The sequence below is a fragment of the Rutilus rutilus genome (assembly GCF_951802725.1).
Source record: "Rutilus rutilus genome assembly, chromosome: 24".
NCBI classification, from domain to species: Eukaryota; Metazoa; Chordata; class Actinopteri; order Cypriniformes; family Leuciscidae; genus Rutilus; species Rutilus rutilus.
This window is the reverse complement of record NC_140228.1, coordinates 2,372,417-2,383,079: the sequence shown is the minus strand read 5'-3', so window position 1 is coordinate 2,383,079 and position 10,663 is coordinate 2,372,417. Positions and strand designations below refer to the sequence as shown.

The window sequence follows — 10,663 nt, the reverse complement described above, 5'->3', positions numbered from 1 at the left end:
GTCAGGGTTCGCTGACGGACTATCTGAAGGGGAACGCGTTGAGCTGGAACGATATGTGTCACATCGCAGGAACGATGGCCTGTGGTCTGGCGTACCTTCATGAGGACGTCCCGCGGTATAAAGGAGAAGGTCCTAAACCTGCGATTGCACACAGGTGAGTTTAACTCCCAGCTCTTATGAAGAACACAGAGACATGTTTTATTAATACAAGTATAATCCTCTATTATGAAGTTTCCTCTCTTAAGGACTTCTGTTTATATTGTGTATTGTTAAAGGAACACGCTGACTTTTTGGGACTTTATCTTATTCACCGTATCCCCCAGAGTTAGATAAGTCCACACACACCCTTGACGCACCCACCGCTAGCCTAGCTTAGCACAAAGACTACAAATCAAGTGAAAAATCACTCCGCCCAAGTAGCAGTGCTTCGTCTTCTGAGAATATAGTTCCCAGTCTGTATACGGTTAGAAGATGGCTGTGTCTCATGTGACCTTGTTATCTGTAGACGCTGTGACCATACACATCACAACATGTAAATAGGAAAATGTTGGCGTTATTTAGTCACTTATTGTCACAGTATGCTAGCTGGAGCCGTTTACCTCCAGTCTTTGTGCTAAGCTAGGCTAGCGGTGGGTGCGTCAGACAGAGTTACGGCACGCACGGAGATGAAAAGGGTATGTATGGACTTATCTAACTCTGGGGGATACGGTGAATAAGATAAAGTCCCAAAAAGTCTGCGTGTTCCTTTAAATGATATTTATATTGTTTAATTTTCATTACTTATTGTTTTATGCGTCTTCTTTAGAGCTGCAATCTCCATTTCGTTGATGTGTACTACTGTGTGCATACAATGACAATAAAGATTCTGATCTTAAATAGCTCATTATAATCCTAACATCTTCCACAGAGACTTCAAGAGTAAAAATGTGATGCTGAAGACCGATCTCACAGCTGTCGTCGGGGACTTTGGGTTAGCGGTTCGGTTTGAGCCCGGTAAACCACCGGGAGACACACACGGTCAGGTGAGACGCTTCTGCTTATAGGCGTTAAGAGTCGTCCCTATTATGCTTTTTTGGGATATTGTCTTTCATGTAGTGTGTAATAAATCTGTTTGTGAAGGTTAAAGGTCTGCAAAGTTTCAAAGATAAAGTTATCGTCTCCCAAAACTAAGAATCGATCCTGAACTGCCTGAAGCGAGTCGTCTAATTCCAGTCTTACTTCCTGTTCGAATCTACGTAGGTTTGTAACTCATTAGCATAATGCCAGTCTATGGTTTTCATTGGCTGCCGGCGAACAGCGTCTCTTTGCCCCTCAAACACTGTAGTTTATCTGAGACTGGAAGAGTTTGGTTCGTGTTGTTCGTGTCGAGAAGACGCTGTTTTCTGCTGACAAAGCAAATCCACTTTGATGAGATTGATACGGTAAAACCCACGCCATCGTTACTGTTCGTATCACTGTGATCAAGAGCTGAGACTCAGATATGATCATGAGCGTTTGCTTTCTGACATGAGCTGTAAGCGGTCGAGCAATCACAACAGACTGGGCCATCTGACCAATCAGAGCAGAGTAGACCAATCACAACAGACCAATCAGAGCAGAGCAGCTCTCAGAGAGGCGGGGTTTAGAGAGACTGAATCTTCAAACGAACCGTTTCAGACGCTGTGAGAAAAGAGCTGATGCTGCAGTGGATATTATGAGAAAATGAAAGTGTTTTTGACCTTGGATGCATGTAAACCTGTCGTAGGAGACTCCAAAAACAAAATCATAAACTGCTCCTCCTGTGAAGTTGATCGTGTTTGAATCCCTCAGGTTGGCACGCGGCGGTACATGGCGCCGGAGGTTCTGGAGGGAGCGATTAACTTCCAGCGGGATGCGTTTCTGAGGATAGACATGTATGCCATGGGGCTGGTGCTGTGGGAGCTGGTGTCCCGATGCAAAGCCTCTGATGGTGAGAACATTCACACACACTGAACTGTCTTGCCTTAAAATTAATATAAAATAATGTTCTGTAACATAAGAGAATCCATAAAAATGTATTTTAAAAATTGCTTGCCAGCAATGACGACAAAGTTCATTGTCAATAAGTGTAACCATCACACTTGACCAATCAGAGTCGGTTCTGAGCCTCTAAGCTCCGCCTACTTTAAAGACTTGGCTTTTTCTTGCACTGTTCCATGGTTTTTTGCTAGTGTGATCAGGACACTGTAGTTAATTTCGGTAAGTGAGGAGAACAAAATAAAGTAAACTGTGACATATCATACCCAAAAATTCTTCATTCAGCGACTACCAGTGACATTTATACAAATTTGGGAGCAAAAATGATTTGGACACTTTGAGCTGATCATGTTCTGCTGAAGTGTTTTGTCTTTAATTGCTAATGCTCTTTTTACACACAGACTGAACAAAATGAAGCATTGCTTGGTGATTGGTTGAGCTAAACTGGTATTATCTAATTGTGTAGTTAAATTTAACAGCTGACAGATATTCAACATAATTCATGTGTGAGACAGTCTAACAGAAGGACGGACAAAACCAGTCAAATATCAGCTGAGTTCATAACTCTGAGTTCTGCTCATATTTTAGTACCATTTTCTAAACTATAGCGAATAAACTGTGATAATGTGAGAAATGTTGAAGGTGTCTGAATAAGTGTAGGTTTGACTGTATATCATGTGGGTGTGCTCCTTCAGGTCCTGTAGACGAGTACATGCTGCCGTTTGAGGAGGAGATCGGCCAGCATCCGTCGCTGGAGGATCTTCAGGATGTGGTGGTGCATAAAAAGATGCGGCCGGCGTTTAAAGACTGCTGGCTCAAGCATTCGGTGAGTGTGTGTGTGTGTGTGTGTGTGTGTGTGTGTGTTCATGCTGTTTCTCTCTCTGTGGAATACACAAGCATTCGGTAAGTGTGTGTGTGTGTGTGTGTTAATGCTGTTTCTCTCTGGAGAACACACAAGCATATATAAAAGTTCTTTATATATGTATATGTGTGTGTGTTTGTGGATGTCTGTTTGTGTGTGTGTGTCTCTGTATGTGCATGGAGGGTCAAACTACTCGAAATTAAATACATTTTATGCTATGTCATTTAAATAAATTGATAAATACATAAGCACATTTTTGATTAAAACCTAAAAATCATTCAATTAAATATTAGATCACCAAAAAAATGAATAAATGTGCTTTTTATTAATTTTTTTATTACAAATGTAATTATGTATTTAGTAACGTACTTAAATTAAACTAATGTTGAAATATTTGAGTAATTTGGCCCTCCATGTATATATGTGTGTCCATCCATCCATCCATCCATACATAGAGTAATTATCATATAATTCTTTCAAAAATAAATACCAACAAAGTGAAAAGAACTAAAAAGATAAACTTCACTTTTAAATCCAGAGTAAACGCACATAAAAACATAACATTATGCATCAGGTTTATCAATAAAGGTGTAATAATTCTTCAAAGTCTTCTACAGAACAGATGTTCTCAGTGCTGCGATGTTAACACCCCTGTGTGTGTGTGTGTGTGTGTGTGTGTTTCTGTTTGTGAGTGTGTTTGTGAGTGCAAATCATGCATCAGGTTTATCAATAAAGGTGTAATAATTCCTCAGAAGTCTTCTACAGAGCAGATGTTCTCAGTGCTGCGATGTTAACACCCCTGTGTGTGTGTGTGTGTGTGTGTGTGTGTGTGTGTGTGTGTGTGTGTGTGTGTGTGTTTCTGTTTGTGAGTGTGTTTGTGAGTGCAAATCATGCATCAGGTTTATCAATAAAGGTGTAATAATTCCTCAGAAGTCTTCTACAGAGCAGATGATGTTCTCAGTGCTGCAATGTTAACACCCCTGTGTTGTGTGTGTGTGTGTGTGTGTGCGCTCAGGGTCTGGCTCAGATGTGCGAGTCGATCGAGGAGTGCTGGGATCACGACGCCGAGGCTCGTCTCTCCGCCGGCTGTGTAGAGGAGCGTCTCTCTCAGATCCAGCGGATCTCCAGCTCTTCTACCTCAGACTGTCTTCTGTCCATGAGCTCGGTCACCAACGAGTCCAGCATCTGAAACTCGACCGCAAAACACATTCAAGCAGCTGCTATTTTATCACAACGTTTTTTTAACTTTATTATTATTATTATTATTATTATTATTTTTATTTTTCTGATCGGATCAGTAACTACCAGCACACTTCTCTACTGTATTTTTATCATTAGAGCAAAAACGCGAAAGATTTTTAAAAACACAACGCGCATTCAGGTGCCGACAAATGAATGCTGACCGGCTGCAGGTACCTCAACATTTCACTTGGTTTTTCTCCTCTTTTTTTTTTCTTTTTTTTCCCGTTCTGTTCCGTCCGTCGGACAGGATCGTCTGTGAAAAGCAACCGATACATGACGGCTTCATCTTCGCTGTGTCGGATCATTCAACAGTGCTGCAAAACCTGCGAGGATCATCATGACTGTTACAGGCGCAATTCAACCTCCTCGCGGGATCTACCTTTTTATTTCTCTCTCTCTCTCTCTCTCTCTCTCTCTCTCTCTCTCTCTCTCTCTCTCTCTCTCTCTCTCTCTTCCGAAAGTGTGCTATTCGAAATTACGGAAAACGTGTCTTTTACGGAACTAACGGGTGTTAAAGAACACGGAAAACGCAACTGGACTAATTTCTTTCTTTCTTTCTTTTTCTTTTTTTTTTTTTTTTTTTTCTTTTCTTCATGCTGTTGAAGTTGGTGACTGTGAAAAGGTTGGTTGGGGGTTTTATTGAGTGGATATGAGTGAAATCTCTCGCTGGCTTGCATGTGGAAATCTCGGAGGTCATGAGAGCGTTTAGTTTGGTACGGGAATCTTTCTCAGGTATCCAGTGTCAAGGGTCCATGACTGCCTTTCCCACACCATTATAGGACAGAGACTAGTATAACGGTGCCCTGATGAATTTAACACTAATTACCTACACGAAACATGCAAGACCGTGTGTGCGTGTGTGTGTGTGTGTGTGTGTGTGTGTGTGTGCTGAGAGTTTGTTGAAAAAGAGAAAAAAAGATCATAAAAAGTGTTTGTTTTTCCTGTCTAGTTTCTCTTGTAATAATGCAGTGTGTTTTGGAGTGAAGGACTCGCACGGTATAGAAATTCTGGGTCACATTTTACCTCAAAACCCAAATTAAAAAATCAAATTAAATTTTTTCATGAATTAAAACTACGCCTTTTTAAAAGCATTAAGATTTATTTATTTTTTATGACAATTAAGCACATTTTCTCTCATTCAACTTTGACCGTTTTTATGCGTCCGGATTATTTACGGTGTTTTTCATTTTTCTCAATGTTGATTTTATTACTGTAATACAGTGATTTTAATTAAGAAAAATTTAATGTATAAAACTGTGTTTTCCCCCAAATTCTCATAAAAGTAATGGATCCAGATCCAGATTTTATTTGTTTTGTTTTTTTATATAATTCTCATCGTTCTAAGTAGATTCTTATTACTGTAATTTAATAATCTATACGCTTGTTTTAATGAATAAAATCAATACAGGTAGTCCAACAAATAATTAAATGATGTTTTACCCCCAATTATCTTGAACAGATTTCATCCAGATTTTCTTTTTGTGGTAATTCTCATTAAACGTATTGTTGATTTTTATTAAATTCTTATTACTGCAATATAATAATTTGCACTTGTTTGAAATTTGAATTTGAAAACTATCCAAATTATCTTGACCATAATGCATCAGGATTTTTAAAAAAAGAAACAAAAAGTATCATTGTTTTCAATGTTGTTTTTTAAGTAGATTCGTATTACTGTAATATAAATGTATTTTAATAAATAAAAAATAATCCAATGAATACTGCAATAATCTATAAATTAGAATAGTTGAAAAAAAAAATCTGGCAGAAAATGTGCTTTATAGTTGTAAAAATAATGCAACATATATAAAAATATATAGGGTAAAGCAAAATATGATTTCCAATTTTTTTTTTTTTTTTTTTTTTGACTTGAGTGTGAAATATGACCCGGTCTTGTGCGCTTCACCCACGAAGTGTTTTGTTTCGTGTGCTTTGCTCGGGTCCCTTCATGCATTACCTCTTTCTAACAGGGACCAAATCTGAGATCTGACCTCCGACCTCTGGCGACATTCAGACTTCAGTTTGGGGCTGCAGATTTGAGAACGTCAAACTATAGGTGGCGTTTAACTAATTAGCAAAGAAAAAAAAAAAGAAAAAAAAAGAAACACAAGAATAATATTTATTTTGTCTTAAAAGTGGCAGACGGTGATCCACATTTCCATATGCCATAATTCAAGAGTGAATTTCCACAGTGCTGCTGCTCGGATGAAAGAAATGTCCCGTATCTTCTCAGTAAAGTTTTCTCAGATGCAACCGCGCGTCACCAGACATTCAAAAGGCTTCCGAGACGAAAGAGCGCAACTCGAAACAATACAAAATTAGTTATGAAAGGACAAAAAAAAAACAAAAAAAAAGCATTAAAGATATTGTTCATAAACCACAGACCACCTCAGACCAGAAATACCTCAGATTTTCTACGTGTTTGACTTCTGTTATATATATTTTGTTAGTTGTGTTGACTTGTAGTAAGTATATTTTGATGTAAGTTGACTTTTATGATTAGGGAAGACGTTTTGGAGAAGTAAAACAAACAAAAATTACAAAAAAAAAAAAAAGTCAAATCTTTAAAGAAGTGCTACCAAGTTGTGTTGTATAAATGAGAGAAACCCATGATGTAAATAGCTGTATACAGTTGTAGAATCGTGCCGATCAGTCAAACAGGGCATTATTCTTCCTTTCTCTTACTTCACGGGACATTGAACCTTATAACTTTTGGCGCTTCTCCCAAAAAAAAAAAACTGCCCCGTTTTTACTTGCACAATTTTTTACGCACCCCTCGTACGACGTTACGTACGAGGGACCAAATTGAACTTGTTAAATTAAGGATTGACTGTGAACCCTCTGCTTACCAAATGATCTCGGCCAAATTTATGCGGCGAATTCGCAAAGATGGAGCTTTTATTTCAGGGCCAAATAAAGGTTTGGTGTCCCGACCGTCTGTGCCATTTCTGCTCCAATGATGCACTGCAGCGGTTGCTTCGACTTCCTCTCAAGCCCAGCTTTAAATTTTCTTTTATGGTGGCGTATATCTAATATTTACTAACAGGAGATCCGTCTTTGCTCTCACGGCCTGGCGTGTTTCGTAATACTTCGTTGTGAGTGATTTCATAGTGTTTTCTGGTTGGCGACGTCCATTTTGTTTTCCAAGCTCTTGCCAATTTCTGGCACGTTACGAATCCGAAAGTGCCAAAGTAGCGCGTTTCCCAGTGGATCGCTTGGTTCGCTTTAGTTGACGTGCATCGGCTTTCCATCTCAGACATCGATACTTTCAGGAAACTGCATTTTCTTCAGGTTAACCGGGAAAGTTCGGATGGTTGTGAGTTTCCAACTGGCTCAGACGATGTAGCAAGCAATATCTCCAGCAATAGTCTGTGCAGACTGAACTTTGGGCATTGATATATGGATATCCACATCAGGCGAACTACCAAAATCATGATAAATGCTGTTCGATCACATCGCATGCCTTCGTGGCGTTTCAATCAACTGACCTCGTTTCGTTGGGAATAACATACGATATGTAGCCAAATTCCTTCTGCGTGAGGATAACCAAAGGCTTTGATTCATTTGAACATTTGTTGATTGTGATTACAAGTGTCTTTATAGCTTAGAAAAGCCAGATTTTATTATCTGTGAATGTCGATTTTCTGTTGCCAGCCTGTATTCGAGGCGTCTCTTTGTTTTATGCATCATATTGTGGGTGATTTTTAAACTCGACCGTGAGAGATTGTGATTTATGCAATACACTTCCACGCTTCATTATGCACTAAAGACAGTCCAGTGTTTCTCTCCTCCGCTGCTGTGCCAATTACACATGATCCTCAGCCTCCAAATACTTTTCTATCTCATGACACTTAAGAAGCATTTCACACCAGAACCAAGAGGGGGGGAAAAGTACAAAATTATATTTTAATTGGCTATTTTAGAAGCCTATTTTTAGGATAATTAAAGGCACACCATGTAAGATTTTTGGTCTTCAAAAGATCCAAAAACCACTAGAACAATGTTAAATATTTTGTCGACTTGTGTACTTGCATTATCCCAAATGTTTCTAAGAACGTTAAATCCAGAGAAATACGCGTCGCCTATCAATGACATCATACCCGCGTTACCCTCGATTTCCGGTTTTATTTAGTAGAAACCATGGAAACACCAAAGAGCTTTAATATATTATGTTTTATTAGACAGGTTGAGCAACAGTTTGGATATATTCATCGACAGAAAGCTAATCATTGTTATACAGGTCAACACAGTTAGTCTTTTTGTTTAAATCTCGTTTTGTTGATTTACCGCGAGTTTTTCCATGGCTAATATCGAGTTTGCTAGTGTGCAACAAGTGTCTCATATAGTAGCATTATAACAACTTTCATCACGCCTATTCATTTCAAGCCCTATTTGGACGGGACTAGTTTAACATGGAGAGTAAAGTAATAATTCCCAGAGCTTCTCTGTTATTTTAGTCCCGTCTGAATGTGCATCTCAGTGAACATGACGGACAATGTCAGTGAAGATTACGGCGACTTTTACATTCAGTAAAAAGGTCCGGAAAAATGACCTCAGGTAATACTGATCCCGTGTGAGTAGACCCGCTGTAAATATGTACGTACCGGTAAATATTTCGTCATTTCCTGTTTAAAAGTAGTTTTCCGCGGTATGGAGACGCTTGAAAAAGCATCAGTTGCGTTCTAGTCGCTGGAACGAGTCTGTGGCAAAACTCAAGTGTTTCACACACACCATTCAGATCAGAGAGAAGATCGAACGCACTTGTTAGAGGCACGAAATAACTTTTAGTGTTAGGTAAGTGCCTATTACCAACACAATCCAATCTGAAGTTAATACATCATTCGACCGGACATAACTGTTTTATATATATATATATATATAGGTTATATGTGTTTGCGCACGTGATATCAGGAAGCAACGTAATACGACAGGAGTGACGGCGGTGTGTAAATCGAGTTACTCTCCCACTGCTAGTTTTGCTGAGATCTCTTATCCCGTGCGAATTGGCCATTAATATTACTGACATCCTGTGGTGAAATTACATTACTCCATCTACCCTTGCGAAGTTAATCCCGTCCGAATAGGGCTTTAACATGATAAAACAGCGCTGCGTTATCCCACATATGCGGGATAATAAAAGCTCCACTGCTCTCGAGTCGTGTGTCGTCATCTCTCATTAGCATCCGCTAACGTTAATAAATCTTTAATACATTACCGATCATCCATGAATATGATTTCTGCCCGAGTCCCGTCGTAATCTCCACCGGCTGTAGAGGAGAAACAGCAAATCCCATGGTTCCTCGAAATCAAGGCGTCATCAAGCCTCGCCTTTGTTTTGAATAAACGCCCTCTAGTGGCGAAAACTTACATAGTGTGCCTTTAATACTACGATGCAAAATTATTGACTAATAAATATATATAATTTTTTACAGTAAATAATAACGTGTGTGTTTGTGTGTATTAGGGCTGTCAAGTGATTTAAATTTTAAATCGAATTAATTACACGGTGCTGCATCTTAATTGGTTTTTGGATATATTTACAGAACAAAACAGGTTTGTTACCAACGTTATTCAAAATCTTCTTTATGTTCCGCAAAAGAAAGAAAGGTTTAAAACGACAGTAAATGTTAATAAACAGAATTTTAATTTTGGGCAAACTATCCCCAAAATATGAGTAAGTGAAACTCTATAAGAAACTAAAACTGCCAGTGGGTCGTAGTAAATGTCTAAATAAGTGAGTCATTGATTCATTTGATTCGTTCAAACGGCTGATTCACTCAGGAATGAAGTAAATGACTCTCTTTGTGAATGAGTCATTGAATCATTGGTTCTCCCGATTGATTAGCTCAAAACGCTGATTCATTCGGAAACGAAACAACAGTTCTACTCTGGCTTTATATTTTCGTTGGACAAATTGAGCAAAAACAGACAATATTGCATGTAAAACAACACAAAATGAACTTCTTATTTATTGAACTGTTGAAATAAAATCAATATCACATTTCGCGTTAAATCGACAGCCCTAATATAAATATATATATATTATATTATAGTATTATAAATATGATCTGGATGTGTTTTTTTGTTTTGTTTTGTGAGATTTCCCTTTTAAACTGGCCGTATGTTTGGAGGGTTTTCCCAGGAAAGGTTTGGTTGAGTTTCGGTGCAGATGCGGTCGAGATTCCCGCTGGTTTGTGAGCGCAAAGACGGCTTGACGTGATTCATACGTGATATCAGGAGCGACTCTCATGTGCCTGTGTTTTCTGACGATTACTGAAGCGACCGCTGCTGTGTGTTCATCATGTCTCTCTCTCTCTCTCTCTCTCTCTCTCTCTCTCTCTCTCTCTCTCTCTCTCTCTCTCTCTCTCTCTCTCTCTCTCTCTCTTCCACCTAACACTTTCTGTTCTACCTTTTGCAGAAAAAGCTATAGAAAATATATATGGGGAAAAAATCTATATAGATATATCAAATATGAAACTCTAAAAGTGACCAGCTGTAACTCTGGATGCAAATCTTTGGTCCAGGTTTTCAGGAAGCCGATACCTCAGAACTCATGTGAATCAG

The 10,663-nt window shown here is 38.8% G+C and overlaps 1 protein-coding gene across 1 annotated transcript in view; it reads left to right on the top strand.

The window, feature by feature from the left end:
• The window catches only part of acvr2ba (activin A receptor type 2Ba), a 55,381-nt gene extending 44,902 nt beyond the window's left edge, over positions 1 to 10,479 (top strand). Inside the window, exons 7-11 of the mRNA XM_084398458.1 lie at positions 6 to 154; positions 908 to 1,022; positions 1,810 to 1,948; positions 2,691 to 2,821; positions 3,873 to 10,479. Of these exons, the coding sequence (XP_084254584.1) occupies positions 6 to 154; positions 908 to 1,022; positions 1,810 to 1,948; positions 2,691 to 2,821; positions 3,873 to 4,046 (708 nt within the window). The 3' untranslated portion in view covers positions 4,047 to 10,479. The remainder of the gene's footprint in view (positions 1 to 5; positions 155 to 907; positions 1,023 to 1,809; positions 1,949 to 2,690; positions 2,822 to 3,872) is intronic.
• Positions 10,480 to 10,663: the final 184 nt, after the last annotated feature.